The following is an 18755-nucleotide window of genomic DNA, read 5'->3' as shown; positions in this document are numbered from 1 at the left end:
GTTCTTCCACAGGCAGTGAGGAGCAAGGGGAGGCACCTGGGGCTTGACAAATGGAACCTCACTGGGCTGCTGGATTGAGAGTATCTTCTGGCCCTTAAAGTGTATAACTCGGGAAATGTGTATACACCATGTCCAAATCCTGCCCCGGTGTACCTACATTTCCCTGTCTTAGAAAACACCTCCTCCTCACAAACTTCTTCTCAAAGCCTTCCCTTTATACTCATGCTGCCTCCTCCTTCAAGTGCTCTCTCTCCAGCCCTACCTGCAAAACCACTTCCCGAGACTCTGCCTGAGGACCCTCTCTGAGGCCCCCAACTAAACAAAGGCCTCCTTCCGCCCGTCTCAGAGAGGGTTCTGGACACTGAGGAGAAGCCTCTGTGGGGGAAGGGTCACGTCCCCCAGCTCCTGCTCTGCCAGCCCCACGTGAAGCTGCAGCACTGGGTGACAACTCGGCAAACACGGGGCTAGTCAGCACTGGATAGCTCAGCAAACTGCAGGACACCCGGCCCTACCTGTGACGGGCCCGCAGTGACGTCCCCCAGAAACGTAAAAGCAACCTGCCTTGTTCTGCACAATGCCGTATTTTAACGAGGCTTTGTCATTAAAGGAAAAACTCTGAAGCTTCCATTCCTCATTGAAACAGCAAAAGCTGGAGCCGAACAGAAGGGCCTTTATGTCCTGTCAAAAGAAGAGAGAGTTTCCTTAGTTGTCTTAAAGGCAAACAATAATACGCCACTCGGTGTCTGTACTCCCTCAGGAGCTGGTCTTGCATTCTAGCGGCGCAGCCTGCTTTCCAGCAGGCTCATCGATTTTTCTTTTTATTTTGCAAACTCATTCTCCTCATATTTGAGAAAAGAGAAAAAGCGACGCTGAGGGTCTTGCCTCTGGAACATCCATAAACCAAACCAGCCTGTGCTGACCCAGGCCTAGGCCTTTACAGGCTCCTTAGAGGAAATCTGAAACACAGAATTTTAGTTTTAGAAGGGACCTTGGAGGTTCTTGACTGCACATACAATCACCTGTGGGGTGCTTAACAATCCTGATGCTCAGGCCACACGCCAGCCCAGCTAAATCAGAACCCCTGGGTGGCAGACTCCAGTGGCTGTAATTTTAAAAGCTCTCCAGGCGATTCCAACGTGCAGCTACGTTGGAGAACCAGTGCCGTGAGACAGGCTTAGCAACCTGTGACCCACGGGCCAAATTTGGCCCCACACGTGTTTTGTAAATAAAGTCTTATTGAAACACAGCAACACCCATTTGATTTTATTTTCTCTATGTTGGCTTTCACATTGCAATGGCAGAGTTGAGCAGTTGCAACAGAGAGCCAAAAATATATGATCTGGCCCTTTACAGAAAGTTTACCAGCCCCTGTTGCAGTACCACCCCTTAGTATGTGTAAGAATCTCCTCTATGCCATCACCCACAAGTGTCCCCCGTGAACTCAACTTGAACCCCAACAATCCAGTGAAGGGGTTCCTGCCGCCCCCCAAGCCAGTACCTCCATTTCTTCACGGCTCTGTCTTCTCTAAACTTCTGGCTGATACTGATCTCACTGTTCATCTCCCATAAGCCCAAGCCCCACCCTCCAGAGCCCCAGAAAGCGCCAACCACTGCCCGTGACCAGCCCGGGAAAGCAGAGCCTCTCCCTGGATGCCCCCTCCTTATGCCAGCCACCTCTCCTCTCTCTCTGCCATGACTTTACACCCAGGGTCTCAGAAGGGCCAACACATGGGCTCTGTTGCCACCTCTCTAGGTCAGATCTTTCCTACAGATTCAGATTATTTCCTTTCAGAATTGGTTCTTTTTTATTTTTCATTAAGTACAAGAAAGTCTCAGTGACAGAAGCATTTGTCTACACATCATCAAATGCGGGCTGGCGGCGCACAGGAGAGAAGACTGGGTGAATTCGTCCATCGGGGCTTGGTTTCCCTTCTTGCACCAACAATCCATGTATTTGAACCGAGCTTTTCGAGAGCCTGCGAACTATAGGGACTAGACTTTTCCGGCTGAAGCCCAGGTCTGTTCTCTTAGTCACAGAACAGCAGCCCCCGGCTAGGCACAGTGTGGCCACCAGGGCACAGGGTTGTGAGCCTGAAAGCCTGGGTGCTATGGATGCTGTGTGCCCCGGGCCCTCCTTTTCTCTGGGTGGGCCTCAATTTTTCCAGCTGCTTTGGGAGATGCTGCTACTGGGTGGTCTAAATTTAGGGGTCTCAAAGGGCCCTTCCCAAAACAGGAGTGTTCACTGCAAAGAATCACAGCCCTGTGGCTACAGAGAGTCAGAGCACTTACTCCAGGCTTGGGGCCATGTAAAAGTGTCTGACCCAACCCCCACCCCCTGCCCCCCATGGTTTCAAAAGAAAGAAAGAAAAGGGAGGGAAGGAATGGGATGGGATAAAACTTCTAGAAAAATCTTTGACTTTTTTTAATCTGTGTGCTGAGTATTTACAGGTAGGAAGAAAAGGGGGTCAACTGTGTCCCCAGGCATTTTAGCTTTTCCTCCTGGATCCTGGCTCAAGAGCCAGTGGAAGACAGCAGGAGCAGCATTCCATCCCCCAGGAACTGCTGGCCAAGGGGAGGGGTGAGGCCATCTGGCAGCTGAGATGGTGAGGAATCCGGGGCATCCCTGCAGAGGAGGCTGACAAGGCCAGGAACCTGCTCCCTAAGTCCTACGAGCTCAAGTCCCTCTAGGAGGCCACTGGTGTGAACCGGACGGTGCTGAAGAATTAACACCCACCTGTCCTTCCCTCACTGCAATCCAGCCTGAGCCCAGCTTGGGGGACGAGCGCTAGAGAGCCGGTCTAATGAGGACGGTTCTCCCGCTGCTGTCACAACTCTGGAGGTGCCCGTTGCACATGTGCAGAAGCAGCTCTGGGCCGAAAGAAGAACAAGACCCTGCAATGTCTGAGTGGGTGGAGGCTGTACCCTCACCTCTTCTTGGAGGGGACTAGGCCCCCCATTTTCCTGACTCTCAGTTCAGGCTCTTCTCTACCACACCTGAATTTCCACTTTAACCATGACTGAGACGTAAGATGGATGGGGCCAGAGGGATCAAAGTCACCTCACCCATACCAATTCACACCAAGACAGCTTCAATTCACACTGCACCAATTCACACCGATTCAAATCAAGATGTATCAATGCACACTTTTAAGGTGACGCCTACCTTGGCCACTGAGAGGTCGATTGGCTTTGACACTATTTGCAGCTTGAGCATCGATGGACCTGGAGACAGGATGACTTCATCCTTTATCAATTCATCCTCCACATCCTCTGAAAGAATACCAGGGCACGTGAGCTCCTTATTATGACCCATGGAGAACAGAATAAGAAATCATTTGGGGCGCCTGGGTGGCTCAGTCGGTTAAGTGTCTGACTCTTGATTTTGGCTCACGTCATGATTTTCATTTTCAGGTCATGGGATCGAGCCCCACATCAGGCTCCACACTCAGCAGGAGTCTGCTTGAGAGTCTCTCCCTCCCTCTCCCTCTACCCCTCCCCCAGCTCTCTAAATAAATAAATAAATAAAATCTTAAAAGAAAAAACAGAAATCCTTTAACACCAAGGACATGGATGAGTTTGAATGAAAGGAGGGCTTCCTTATCTTCCACCCACCTCTCCCCTTTGGGGCTCCCAGACCTTCACCAGAAGGAAAAAAGGCAGAGCGAGGGCCCTCACTCCTGTCACAGCCCATGCTGGTCCACGGCACAAGGATGCCAGTGGGCATGATCTGGCTACTGGTCCACTAGAAAGTTCTACCTGTGGACATGCAGTGAACAAGAGCCTAAGGCTGAAGCCATGGAGTCAGGCCCAGAAAAGCCTCACCCAGACACCTTTCTTACAAAGGGCAGGCACGGTGCACAAACCTGTGCCTGAGGACAAACACGAAGAGGGCAGAATTAAGAAAGAAAATGCCACCATTCCTGATAAAAATAATAATAACAGATTATCACTGTCGTGGCTTTCACTTGCCAACCACTTGAGTTTTAGCACCTAAGTCCCATAACAGCCCCATAAGGGGGAAATTATCATCGCCCCCACTTACAGATGAGAAACTGAGCTTAGAGAAGTGAAAGGACTGGCCCGACATCATGCAGATGGAAAAGGGGCAGAGACAGGATAAAACCCAGGGCAGCTCCCAATCATTCTGCCATCCTGCCAGCCAGACCTCCCTGGACCTCCAGCCAGAGGGACACTGAGTCACATGCCACATACAGTCTTCCTACAGCTGGAGCAACAGAGGCCCGGAGAGGGTCCCAGCTTGGTCTTGGCAGCCCCAGCCTGTGCCTTCCCAGCCGGCTGAGCCTCCCTCCGGCCACTGTACCCACAGCCGCAGCATTTACCAGAACACTCAGAGGAAGGACCCAAATGAAAACAATCCAAGGTAATTGTGCTGGCAAAGCTGAGCGGACCAGTCTCCAGAGAGCCTGTTGAACCTGTTTTTTCCTCATTTTCCCAAGATTAAATGATTATTTAAAAAGTACGCTACACTGCATAGAAATCAACATTACCTCCCATAATTCTGTACATCTGGGACGAGAGAAATGTCATTGTCCCTGCCCACATCTTCTGGAGATGCTATCCAAAGACCAACATCCCCAGGACACATGTCTTATATCCTATTCTACAGTCTCCTTTTTTCCCCTGGGGGAGGACCAGGCATAGGAGGAGGCCAACTCCCAGAGTCCCAGTCCACTAAAAAGGAGACCCTTCCACCTTTAGGCTAAAAAAAAATTAAAAGTAAGTCTGGAATTGAAATGAGAATCTGAATTTAAATGAGAACTCTTCTTAGTTAGGGTCTCTGAAAAAGTCACCCTGTGACCATGACCTTATAAAAGTACCCTGAAATAACAACCCGATAGATGTTCCCTCAGCAACGTTCATGGGTCTTAAAAACATGGTGCTGGGCAGAGAAAGCAAGAATGCAAATGAGATATCTAAGGCAATACGATTTACAACCATGACAAATACATACACACAAAAAACACGACACATTTTGCAAGAATACACACAAGCAAACAGATATCGACTAAATACTCGAGAATGGTGGCTTGAGGACAGGAAGGTCATGGGCGTGTGGGAGTGGGGCTAAAGGGAAATGAAGGACAGGCAAGAGAAGGCAGGAGGAGGAGAGAGAGAAGGAGTGGGGGTGGAGAAGGAAAGGGAGGAGGAAGGGAGGTAAAGGCTGATGGGCAGGCTTTGCAAAGATGAGTACTGAGAATGTTCCCTGGAGGAATAGAGATGTGTGATTAATTCAACCCCAGGCAGCTGAGGCCCAGAACAGATGGGAAGAGTAACCTGAGTGACTCTACAGGCCCTGAACGGCTCCTTGCAATGCCTCAGGCCAGACTGTTTCCTGGAGGCACAGAAGGGGCAGTATTTAAGCCTATTTGGAGGCTTCTGTTTAGTCTGAGTTTGTCCGGGAGGGAACCAGGGCTGAAACGTGCTCTGCTCAGGACTCCATGAAGTAAATCGGAGAATGAAAGCTGGGGGCCCAGGGGAAGCAGACCGGTGGAGACCCCCAAGAGGAAGAAGAGGAAGCAGCCATCCTCAGCTTCTGCCAGGAGGAAGTTGGCCCTTGTCCAGGGATTTGGTTCAGGACCACATAGCAGGCCTCAGGCCCAGATGTGGCGGGACCACCATGCAAAGGAAAAACAAAGCACTCCAGAATGACATGTTGGCCAAGCAGACAAAACCATCTGCAAATGCCGATGGTTTGAGGATGCTATTTTTAAGGCCCTGGTATAAGTGTCTGGCTGAAAAGAAACAAGGGAGTTTGTTTTCTGATACCATTTTATTTACCCTTTGGAGGAAAACATATGGTAATATGTAATAGAGGTCCATATACGTCTTTGTCTAGGTGCCTGATCCATATTTCCCACTGACTCCAGATATCTTCCACCAGAAGTACCCCAACACCCCAGACTCAGGAATCTCAGCACAGCAGCCCTCCAGACTTCAGTTCTGATAAGAGATTCCATCTCCCCAGCCCTCCTCCTCCTCCCCAACCCACGCTGAGACCTCAGCCCTGTCTCACACACCACGAGGATCCAGCCTCCAGATGATTCTGCCTCCAGGATGTCTCACACCTCGCCCCCACCCTTTCTCCCTCCACTGTTACAGGAATATGTCATTCTTTTTCTATCTGTTCATCAAGCACTTCATCGAGCATCCATGATATGCCAGGGGTTGTGTGGGACAGTGGGACAAGGGAGGTCCAGAGATGAGTAAAGCACCATCCCTGCCTTTAAGGAGCTCGCTGCCTAGAGGGAGACAGAGCCCCAAACAATGTAACATGAGTACTAAAACAGAGATAGTGCAACGGTTTTAAGAGCAGAGGACAAGAGGCAAGTAATTCTGCCTTAGAGGGTCAGAGAAGCTCTCCATTAAAGCTAACTATTGCAGCAGGGTCTTGAAATACCCAGAGGATTTTGCCAGACAGAATAGGGGACCAATCACATCTTTTCTAGACTATTCCAAGAGCCCCCTCACTGGTCTTCCAACATCCAGGCCCTTACCTGTAAAATCCATCCTCCACACGTATCCAGAGGTAGCCCTAAACCCACAGCACCGCACACATTACTCACCAGCACAGAATCTTCAAGTGCTCTTTACTGGCTAATGATTTACAGCCAAGCTCATTAGCACAGCACTCAAGGTCATCCTGGCCCTGCCACACCTTCGTTCCCAGCCTAGGCTCCCCCTGACCCCATGCCTTCCCCTGTGGGCCAGTCGCCTCAAGCCAATCACTCTTTCTCACACTCCATGCCTTGCCCACGAGGCTTGTCGCACATCTCTACCTGGCAAGACCTCCTCAACCTTCAGAGCCCAGTCTAAATACCTCCTCACTGTGGAAACCTCTGGAACCCACCAAAGAACTCGTCTCTTGAAGCAGTGATGAACTGCTAACCATCCTCTCTATGTGTTGTATCAGAGGGTACCTCTCTTCCTCTGTCCCACCCAACCCAGCCCTCCAAGAACGAAGGCCTCTTTTTATTCACCCTGATGTTCTTTCAACAGCCTCATCTACGCCCTGGCTAGTAACTGCTGACGGAAGTTGGCTAAACTGAACCAAAGGAAAATGAACCAGGGTAGGGAAGAAAATGCTGTTCCTCTAACCAAACTGTACTCCCTGTCTCTGCCTCACCCCAAAACTTCTTTCCCTTTCTCTTGATGACTGGGTTCCATGATGTCCTACCTTTTATCTCCTTCCCCTTTCCTAAAGCATTAGCTGAGCCACTAGCAAAGAGGGTTCTGCCTCCCTCTGGAAAACACACACTTCAAACAACTGGGTTCTGAGAGAATTGCTAAAGCCTTCCTTCCAACAGGCTCCAACAGAGCCGTCTGGGTTCTGAAGGCCAGGAAGTGCTTCGTTTTCTGTCCAGACAGGAGTGGCTCTCACTGGAAAATCTTAAAGTGCAGTGCTTTACAGAAAGGCTTCAGAGGCCAGCGCGTGCTGGCTCCGCACGTCGGCGTCGCCACAGGTGGGACTCTGCCCCTTCCTGCGCCGGCCAAGCAATCCCCACGGGCCACCGTGGGTGATTCCAGCTCTAAGGAACTGCTACCTCTGAAGTGAGCTGCGCAGAACAAACCGCTGCCTCGTCATTCAGACAGAGGCCCCTGCCTTCCAACCTCATCAAAGCAAACCGTCAGACCGCACGTCTCACACAAGTAACTTCTGAAGAGTGTGTGGCTTTCCTCCTCCAGTTTAAAAGGGGTGCTTGAATCTGCCTTCGGCTCAGGTCATGATCCCAGGGTCCTGGGATCGAGCCCCGCATCGGGCTCCCTGCTCGGCGGGAGGCCTGCTTCTCCCTCTCCCCCTCCCCTTGCTTGTGTTCCCTCTCTCGCTGTGTCTCTCTCTCAAATAATAAAAGAAATAAAATCTTTAAAAAATAAATAAATCAACAAAAGGGGTGCTTGAAAGGAGAGGAAAAGTACGCGAATGGCCCGACAGGTAAATCACTGGCTTCCGGGAGAAGAGCAAATATGAACGGCACTCAAGCCTCGTCCTTCAAATCTGGTCGCTGGGTCGCCATCGTCCGTCTGCTGCTGCTTTGCCAAGCCCCGCAAACACAGCCGTCTTCGGGGAGGAGAGAGTCCCCGGAGGGGGAAGCGAAGGATGGCTTCAGAACTGAAGAGCGGCTGGACTCAAGGGTGGTGCTTCACTCATCTCTGGACCTCCCCTGTCCCCCGTGTCCACATCGGGATCTGGGGGAGCAGTGACAGGGATGTACACGCGTGCGAGACTGCATGGAGCCAAACACTTAACATGTGTACCCTTCACCTACCCTATGCCTCAATAATACGCCGATTCAGTTTTTTAAAGGACAGTCTCCCCTAGGCACAGCTGTCTTCTGGAAACTTTGTACGTTCCGAACAGCCCTAAAAGAGCCCCCAGATGCAAAAGAGGCTCCTCTTCACCCCCACACCCCCACACCAGTGTGGGTCCAGAAGTGCCCAGACTTCTTATAAGGATTTCTCCAAGACAGAAAGACAGAAGGCAGAAGAAGACAGCAACCACAAAGAGAGAAGCCTGCTCTACTCACTGGGCCAGCTTCTCCTTCCTAAGGTCAGGTGGGAGGAAAGGAGCCCCCACCCACCACCCCCCAGACGGAGCAAATGGAGGCCCTTGGACCCTGCCGGCCACAGCAGAGAGGCAGTGGGGGCACCTACCAAGCTGCAGGACACCCAGCTCGCCATCAGCCTTGTTGGGCACTGGCAACTGATTTTTCCTAGAAAAAAAGAAAATGTCAATGTACCAGAGGAAAATGAACCCGAAATACAAGCGGCAGAGAAGAAGGCAGGGAGCACTGGGTGGGGGTACCGGGGACGGTTCTCTCTAGCCGGGCCCTGCCATTCGTGTATGCCCTGCACGGTCACTCTCCCTCTCTGCACCACAGGGTCCTTCCCTGGATGGGACCAAACGGCCTCCCGGGTGCCTTTCAATTCTGTGTTCTCACGGACACACACACATACGCACACCAGCCATACAGGTGGATACATCCTGTAGGTTGGCACTTGCCCAGAACCAAATGCGAGCGTGTCTTGGTGATGTCACCGTGATACTGCTAGAAAACACACACACATACCCATACGCACACGCAAATCAAGTGCTTGTCATCACTGCACAGGTTTTTCATCACATCTCTATTTTCTTTTTTGTTTTGTTTCTTTTCTCTCCCAGCTTTCTTGTAAAGCCATCAGCAGCCATTTCTAAGAAACCTCTAAAATGCCCCAAAAGCCTGTTCTGTGAGACTGATTTATAAGTTCAGGTATGTACATGTGGAACTTTCTCAACACGGCCCACCTGTATTTTAGCTCTCTGGATATTTTCTTCCCTCCAGCATGCATCAATCTGGACTAAAGAAAAATCTTTTTTTTTTTTTTTGAAGAATGCATTAAGAATAACAATATTACCTCACTCTCTGAAAACCCATTTACTAAGTTAAAAAAATGACAGCCCTTTTGAATGTGGCATTGAAATATCTTTTCCTCCAACATCCTTGCAGGGTAAGATATGATTGAAGTAACAATCGCAATCTTGCCATGCTACGTTCTATTGAATTGGCTTCCTCCTGAAGATGTATGAAGGGGTGTGAGTGGAAGACCGCGGAGGACACACGGTACCAAATCTGTGAGCATGTACTGCTTCGGACTCCGAGTTTCTTGCTCTGGCCCAGAGCGCTGCAACACAGAGCTCCTTCCCCCACCCTCCCAGGCAGCCCTAATCCTCTCCTACCGGGTCAAGACCATGTTCCTCAACTCAAAACTGCAAAATTCCTATGTCTCTACACTACCAGGATTCGGCAAGCGTTCTCTTGGGGACTGGTAAAAACACAAGCTGGAAAGGGGATCTAAGGCCTGGAGGGGCAGTAGAAGGAGGTGAAGGGGGAGGCAGTGCAGATGCTGGGTCACGACCACGGCAATGAGAAACTGCACCTGCACCAGAAGTTTCTGTCCACGTACCCCTCCCACCGCCACTGGCTCTGCCACTAAAGGCTGAGGACCCGAGTCCCACCTCTATCTGTCCCTTCTGTCACTATTCCATCCGGAGACTAGGGCAAGATGCCTCCCCCTTTCTGAAAAGTGAGGATTGAGGCACGGTGCTAAATGGCCTCTAACATCTGCCTTGAAACATCCAAGCAGGGAACAGCAGGAGCAAAGACATCTCTGGAACATCCCAAAGGAAAGAACATCTCTCTTGTACCTGTCTCTGCTCTCTGCCTCTTGCTTTCTCACCCAGATCACTGGAATAGCCTCCTCACTGGTTTCCCGACCCCCAGTGTGATGTCCCGCCCCACTCCGGCCCCCCATGTCTTCACAGGGGTATCAAAGGCATCTTTCTATAAAATAAATCTGACCATGCCACAGCCTGGCTGAAATTCTTCAAGGGCTCCCCATCATCATCACCACCACCAACAGTAATATTTATAAAAATGACAATAATAACAGCAAATACTCTCTGACTCCTTTGGTTGTTCCAGGCATTGTGCTGAGTGCCTTGCAAGCAACAAAAGCCATCTGCTTCTCAGGACAGCCTTATGAAGGAACCGTTGTGCTGAGCCTCACAGAGATCCAGTAATTCTCCCAGTACACAGCAAGTAAGTGGTGGCCTAGGAATTTGAACCCAGGCAATGACCCCAAAGACAAAGGCAGCAACCACCACATATACTGCTTCTTTGAAAACTAAAATCCAGGAGGGGCACCTGGCTGGCTTAGTCGGTGGTGCATGTGACCCTTGATTTCGGTGTTGTGAATTTGAGCCCCATGTTGGGTGTAGAGATTACCTAAAAATAAAAAATAAATAACTAAAATAAAATCAAATCCAGGCCCATTAAGGTGTCCTACAGGCTATCTCTGAGCTAGCCACCTACCACCCCAGCCCCCTCTCCCTCTGCACCCTCACACTCCACGCACATTCCCTGCAATGCTGAGCTTCCCAGCCTCTGCCTCTATACCTTCTCATAAGCCCTTCAGTTGGGCTAGAATATCCTTCGGCAAACTCACGCTCATCCTCTACAGCCCAAGTGGTACGTCACTTCCTTCTCAACTCCGAACATGCATTCATTCACTTCCTCACCCACTCATCCAGCAAACATGTGGCAGTAATCTGGCAGGCCTGTCTCCCTGCCGAAGGGAGACCCAGGCATGTAAAATAAACAAACATAAATTGCCATTTGACATGGAACGGTAGGCTGAATAACGGCCCCCAAAGATAGCCTGTGAATGGTACTTATATGGCAGAAAGGACTCTGTAGATGGGACTAAGTTAAGGATCTTAGGATGAATGAGGGTACCCTGGATTACACAAGTGGGAGCAATGTAATTACAAGCGTCCTTGTAAGAGGGAAGCACAGGGAGATTTGACAGGGAAGAGGAGAGGGGGGTGATGCCAGGAGCAGAGACTGGAGGGATGCACTCTGAATATGGACGAGGGCCACAAGTCAAGGATGGGGGTGTCCATGAGAAGCTCCAAAACATCAAAGAAACAGATTCTCCCCTGGTGCCTCCAGAAAGAACGAGCCCTGCCAACACCTTGACTTTAGCCCAGTGGAACTGACTTCAGACCCTGATCCTCCAGAACAGTAAGATTATATATTCACATTGTTTTGAGCCACTAAGTTTGTGGGAATTCGTGACCGCTGCCATGGGGTACTAATACATACGGTGAGAGAAATCACAAGGAGGGACGAAGGACTACGGGATGCTCTTCGTCACCTCTGTACCCCGCGTGCCCAGCACCCGGCCAGCGCTCCGTAAATAGATGCTGAGTACTACAGTGACCCTCACAGAAGCGAGGTGACTCACCCAAGGTCACACAACTTTGAAGTGCTGGAGCCAGAACTTAAACCCAGGCCCCTGGCTCCAATTGCTCTCCTTCGTTCCTTCTTCTATGTTATGCTTCCTTCCCCTGCCCAGAGCCCTCCATGGCCTCCTATAGACCACAGCACAAAATCCAAACCTCCCAAGCAGCCCCCTTGGCTCCTGAGGGCAAAGCCTTGCGGCACGTGGGTGGCCGAGAGCCATGGCCAGAGGGTGGAGATGATGTTCCCACTGCAAAGGGTACAGCTGGGCCTCTCCCCGGTCATGGGACTTCCACCCAGAGCGCCATCCATCAGCTGCAGAAGCCCAGCTCAGATGCTTTGTGGCCCGTTTCCCATAGATCTCATCACCAGAGGAGACTTCAATTATGCTCACACTTAGGGAATGTGCTTATTGTTCCTTTCATGTGTCCCTTTGTGGCATTAGCATTACAAAGTTTAAAAGGTCAGTTTAAAAGCATGTTCTTGCCTTTGAGTGAAAACTATTATGGAAAACAATGACAACAAGATAAATTAAGGATTCAAAATACTTTTGATGGTGCAGATAACCCAGAGACATGTGTCATAGTGTCCATCCAGTAAATCCATGGGAGCCTGGCTGTAGACACCCAGCTTGTCTGCCGTGTCTGAGGTCACCACTTCCCACTCAAAGTCCCTTCCTTTTGTGGCCCCGAGGGAGAAGCCAGGGCCAGGGCACTGTGGATATCTGGGGCTCCATGGGGCCAGGACTCAATCCCAGGTAACTGAATCTTGGTGAGGTGGGAAGAGCTACTCACAGACCTGACTTCTTGTCCCTCTTCCCCCCAACCCCCACCCCCGTGCCCTTGGGCAAGTCATTTCCCCTCTGTGGGCATCAGGTGCCTCATCTGTACCTCGGGGGAAGCCTGGGCATGCTCATCACTGTGGGACACGACCAGGTGCAGGGGCTCTGAGAGGCCTGGAGTGCCTGGGCCACACTAGTTTTGAAGATGCTCTCCTGCTTATGCAGCCCCACACTCCGAGTATTTCACTAGCTCTTAACATGAAAAGACAAGGAGATGCTCCTTCCTCAATGTTTGACACTGGATACTTGGTTAAATTAGTTATGGAGTATAAAAGAAAGGTGTCCCACGGGAATAAAGATATTGACTACTTACTATAAATTCTATTTGATGGCAACTCAGAATCCAGTGTGAATGGAGTCCAAACTGACCCCACTAATGTGGCACAAGAATCCAGACTATAACACAAAATTTTCCCAAGACAGGGATAGCCCAGCACCCCTAACTAAAGCAATGTAAAATTATCTGGAAGGGCACTTCTACAAAGCAGGTCACACAAGATTCCCAGGAGAGAGAGAGATTTTTTTTAAGTGCCACTGAAAATATGCTCAAAACAAAGAACTAGTAAAGATATGAGAAAATCATGCACCATAAGAGAAAGCCAGGTGACACAGCAAAAAGGACTCCCAAGAACTTGAGATAATAGAACAACAATCTAAAAGAGGCTGTAATTAGAGTAAGGAAACTTCTTTAACAGGAATGGAAATCATTAGAAAAGAAACAGATACTATAAAAAAAAGAATGGGCAGTTTTGAAAAGTACATACAGTCACAGAAATAAAAAAAAAAAACTCATGGACATAGAAGGATGGTGATTCTAACATATGAAATACATGTTAAACCCCATGAGCCTGCTGCTGGGAGGGGGGTGGACAGGGACGGGTCATGGAAAGCTCTTCTCTGTAGAACACCATCAACTCATAAATGTAAAAGGAACGAGAAAATGATAAAAATTAGACAATCACCATTTTATAAACTCCTAATACGGGAAAAGATTATCAGTGGATGCTAAAACCAGTGGCTGAAACGTTCTTGAGGAACAGGATATTCCTCTAGTCTGAAAGTTACCGATGCCTCATTAATGGCAAAAGGGAAAGTTCCCTTTATAATGATGGAGAGAGGGTCCCTGGGTGGCTCAGTCGGTTAAGCGTCTGCCTTCAGCTCAGGTCATGATCTCAGGGTCCTGGGATGGAGTCCTACATCAGGCTCCCTGCTCGGCAGAGAGTCTGCATCTCCCTCTACCCCTAACCACCTGCTTGTGCTCTCTCTCTCACGCTCTCTCTCTCTTCCACTCTCTCAAATAAATAAATAAATATTTTTTAAAAATATAATGATGGAGAGACTGGCAGAAACCACCTTAATGGAGTGATCCAACTTAGCATCAGCAGAAATCACACAAACTGATAATCTGTCCTCCTGACGTGATGTAATGGGAAATATGCAACATCACATATGTACTACCCTTGCCCTAAACATGTTTAACATAAACCTAATAGCGAAACAGACATATCTAGAATGTAGTCATTCTATAAGACAACAAGACTACACTCATGAGAAACTAAAAATGGACGGGAAATTGTTTGAGATTAAAAGAGACTAGAGAGACACGGCAACCAAATGTGGGTAGATCCTTGAATGGATCCTGGATTTAAAAAACTAATGCCTGGGGGTGCCTGGGTGGTTCAGTCGGTTAAGCATCTTACTCTTGATTTTGGCTCAGGTCATGTTCTGAGGGTGGTGAGATTGAGCCCCGCATGGGGCTCAGCACTGACTGTGGAGTCTGCTTAAGATTCTCTCTCTCTCTCCCCCCTGCCTCTCCCCGCACCCACTTGCTCTCTCTCTCTTTAAAAAAAAAAAAGAGAGAGAGAGAAAAGAAAAGAAAAGAAAAAAGAAAACACTAAAGCCTAAAAAGAACATTTTGGAACCATGTGGGGGAATTTGATTATGGGTCTTATATTAGCTGATGTTATGGAAACTTCTTGGGCGTGTTAATGGTACCATGGTTAGGCAGGAGAATGTTCTTGTCCTTAGGAGATGCAAGCTGAGATATTTAGGGGTGACATGCCATGGTATCTGAATTTTACTTTCAAAGGAATCATCAAAAATGTGTGAGTCACAGGGGAGCCTGGGTGGCTCAGTCATTAAGCGTCTGCCTTTGGCTCAGGTCATGATCCCAGGGTCCTGGGATCGAGTCCCGCGTTGGGCTCCCTGCTCTGAGGGGAGCCTGCTTCTCCCTCTCCCTCTGCCACTCTCCCTGCTCACTCTCTCTGTCTCTCTAATAAATAAATAAAATCTTTAAAAAACATGTGTGTATTACAAATACATATACTATACGTGGGGAGGGGAGAAGAGAAGAAAGAGCGAAAAAAACAAGTGTGACAAAGTCCTAGGATTTCTGAGTGTAGGTGAAGATGGCATGGGTGTTCATTTTTCAATTCTTCCAACTTTTCTATAGGTTAGATCTTCTCTAACATTGGGGGGAAACTTGGGGTAAGCTTCAACAGGAGATGGGATAGAATGAAGAGATAATAAATTACTAGGAGTTATCAGATGACATGACCTGAATGCAACTCAACCCCAAGAGAGAAAACATGTGAAAGAGCAAAGAAGAGATGTGGAGGGGGGGAAGCTTTAATTCCAATGCCCATCTCAAAGGAGTTCCAGAAGGAAAAATAAAAAGGGTATGAGAAAGGAGATTATGGAAAAGATAATGGCTAACAACTCAGCAGATATGAATCCTCACAGAAATCTAAGAAGCCTCAAATGGCACATGTGGAAATCAATGCACACCTAGATATGTCATCTTGAAACAACATATTAGTGACAATGAGAAAAATCTTAGCAGAAAGGCAGATTATCTATAAACAAAAATTACTTTAACAAAAGACATCTTTAATATTCAAAATATTAAAGGTAAGGTCAAAATGAAGGCATTTTCAGACAAAGACTGAAAACGTTTACCATCACAGACCTTCACTGAAGAAACCACTCACGGACTTACTTTAGCAAGAAGGAAAGTGAACCCAGGAGAAAAGAGCAGGACCAAGGCAATGACGAGAAAAGAAATCTTTAAACATGTAGATAAACCTAAATGAGAGCTGATGATAGAAAAAATAACAACAATAGCAACTAATTAGGGAGTAGTTAAAAACACAGGGATAATACTAGATGACGATTATACACATGAAATGTGGGAACGGGAAATGAGCAGCTGAAGCTTTCTAAAATCCTTGTATTTTTTGAGGGAGTAGAGAGACTGATTAAACTGAAACTTTAAGCCAATTATGATAAAAAAAAATTTTAAGAGTAACTGCTAAAATAGTAAAAGCATAATCTATAACGTCCAATCAGAAAGCCCAAGAAGAAAAAATAAACACCACTTGATTCACAAGAAAGTGCCACTGTGGAAAACAGTTGGGCAGTTCCTCAAAAAAGTTGACTATAGAATCACTGTATGACCCTGCAATTCCACTCCTGGGTATGTACCCCAAAGAAGTGAACCCAGGGACATGTGTTCATAGCAGCACTATTCTCTATAGACAAAAAGTGAAAACAACTCACATGTCCACCAACAAATGAGTGGATAAACAAAATGCGGTATATTCATGCAATGGAATATTATTCCACCATAAAAAGGAATGAAGAACTGACATGTGCTACAACATGACGAGCCACAGAAACATGATGCTGAGTGAAAGAAGCCAGAGACAAAGGGTCATGTATGGTATGATTCCATTTATGTGAAACACTGTTGATTGCGGGTTGCTGGGGGTGAGGGAATGGGAGGAATGGGGAGGAAACTGCTTGGTAGGAAGAGATTTTACTCTGAAGAGAAGGAAGTATTTTCGAAGTAGACAGTGAATGTGCTAAAAGCCACTGAATTGCTCACTTGAAAATGGCTAATTTAAAAAAAGAAGAAGAAAAGAAAAGAAGAGGAAAAAGGAAATAAAGAAAAGCATACGGCAAAATGAAAGTACAGAATACAGATGAATTCAAGTGTATCGGTAATTATAATAAAAGCAAACAAACCCAGCTTGCCAGTTAAAAGACAGAGACACACAGATTTTTTTTTTTTAATTCGCAATATGATGTTTCACAAGGTACATGACACAAAAGGTGAACCATGCCACATGGGAGAATAGAGATCACTTGTGGGCCAACCATTTAAAGGCCAATGTAGTTAATACTGTATCATCAGATTAAAAATAGACTCTGGAATAAAAAGCATTATCAGTGATAAACCTACTTGTTACAGAATAACAAAAGGAATGATGCAACAGGAGAATTCAGTCATGTTGGACCTCTATAAAATGGGGTTCATAACAGTCCCACCTCAAAAGGCTGTGCTGAGCATTACACAAGTCAGTCCAGCAAGTGCTGAGAACAGCGTCCGACACAGAATCGCTCCACGTTCGCTGATGTGAGGATGATGGTGGTTATGAGACTAGTAGCACCTTGATTCCAAACAGCTAAACTTATCAATACAAGTGCAAAAATATGAACTAAAATAACAAACAACTGCATCGGCCATGAGTTTGAGGACAATCTTGGCCAAGTAGAGATGCAAGAATATTTTAACGTTAGAGAATCTAATAATGGAATTCACACCAACAGAGGGGACAAAGGGAAAATAATCTCAACGGATGCAGCAAAAACATTTGATAAAAAATACTCATGTGCACTTTAAAAATAAAAACTTCAGCAAGCTCAAGGGACCAGAAGCGTTCTGCTTTACTTGATATATACGTATTTCAGCCTGGCAGAACATGCCAGCACGGAAGCAAGCATCCGTGCTGCAGGCAGTAGCCATCCAGGCTGCTGTCCTACCCACAAGACTGTGGAGGAGGCTGTCCTATCCCATCCTGGAAACACACTAGAGGCGGTGTTACAAGGCCAGTGAAACTGGTGAGCCGGGGCCGGGTTTCCCCGTGTAGGGTCAGCACTCTTGCTACTACCCCGCCTCTAACAGAACCTCCTTTTGGAAATGAACAACAGGGCTGGATGGTAACGAAGCAGAGAGTTGCTCCATCCTCAGGGGACACACAGGAATTGGACAGACAGGCCACAGGACTAGCTTGCGCTGGAAAAGACCGGCATCGCTTCGAGTTGTAATTGCCCTGAGTCTCAGCTTCTCTTTGGCCAGAATCGTCTTTGGGGGGCTACAAGGACCAGAACAGGGAGTGATTCCGGGCTCCAGCTCTTGGGACCCATCCCTTCCCCACCTGCAGGCCCTTCTTGGACGTGTGGGGGTGGGGAGTGGGCAGCAAGTCCTTAGGGTGCGCCCTCAGAAGACCAGCTGTGTTACATTCCTTTTCCATAGCCCCATGCTTAAAGGCTCTCCTTAAGGACTGAACTTACTGAACTTCTGGAAGGAGGAGCAAGACTTAATGAGGCAGATCCCTGAGGGCAAGCTGATTTAAAAAGAACTCTTCTAAAAAGTTGAAGTTCTCCACAGAAGAAAAGATTCTTTTCACTTTCCTGCTGTTTCTCTTCAGCGTCCCACAGGGGCTCAGCAAGCTCCCCCAGATAAAGGGACAGAATCAGAATCGTGGTGACTTCGGCTGTGAAGAAGCTTGGGAGTCGGGACGCCTGGGTGGCTCAGCTGGTTAAGCGACTGCCTTCGGCTCAGGTCATGATCCTGGAGTCCCGGGATCGAGTCCCGCATCGGGCTCCCTGCTCGGCAGGGAGTCTGCTTCTCCCTCTGACCCTCCTCCCTCTCATGCTCTCTGTCTCTCATTCTCTCTCTCTCAAAATAAAAAAAAAAAAAAAAAAGAAGCAGCAGCTTGGGAGTCACATGGTGTAACCCTGGTTTGACAGATGAGGAGACTGAGCTCTGGGGAGAGGAAGGGAGCTCCTCACGTCCCAGATGTTCAGCCCTGTGGGATCCATGCCCCAACCTTGGGAAGCACCCTATCTCCCTGGCCAGCCCACTCGACAGGCATTTTTTAAATGAAGCCCAAAAGAACAGGAGGCCTCGTTAAAGGTCGGGCTATTGGGAAGTCACCGGGGACACTATCCCAATGTTTAACCGATCTCAGTTTCATACCCGGCCCCTGCCAGCACTTGAACTGCTGACCTTCAACGTATAATAGCAATCTTTTTTTTTTTTTTTCCCT

General features: G+C 48.1%; 1 protein-coding gene across 4 annotated transcripts in view; it reads right to left on the bottom strand.

The window, feature by feature from the left end:
• Positions 1 to 18755, bottom strand: part of MINDY4 (MINDY lysine 48 deubiquitinase 4) — a 104611-nt gene that overhangs the window by 51433 nt on the left and 34423 nt on the right. For all 4 annotated transcript variants that reach the window (XR_004682056.1, XM_035020848.1, XM_035020847.1 and 1 more), the window contains 3 exons: positions 8671 to 8729; positions 3164 to 3270; positions 562 to 678 (listed from right to left, as the gene is read on the bottom strand). Coding sequence is in view for 3 of the 4 variants with exons in the window: in XM_035020848.1 (XP_034876739.1) it covers positions 562 to 678; positions 3164 to 3270; positions 8671 to 8729 (283 nt within the window). In the remaining variant the exon portion in view is untranslated. The remainder of the gene's footprint in view (positions 1 to 561; positions 679 to 3163; positions 3271 to 8670; positions 8730 to 18755) is intronic.

The sequence above is a fragment of the Mirounga leonina genome, unplaced genomic scaffold (assembly GCF_011800145.1).
Source record: "Mirounga leonina isolate KUSES-001 unplaced genomic scaffold, KU_Mleo_1.0 Mir_174, whole genome shotgun sequence".
NCBI classification, from domain to species: Eukaryota; Metazoa; Chordata; class Mammalia; order Carnivora; family Phocidae; genus Mirounga; species Mirounga leonina.
The sequence above is the reverse complement of the archived record's forward strand: the minus strand, read 5'-3'. Positions and strand labels throughout refer to the sequence as shown.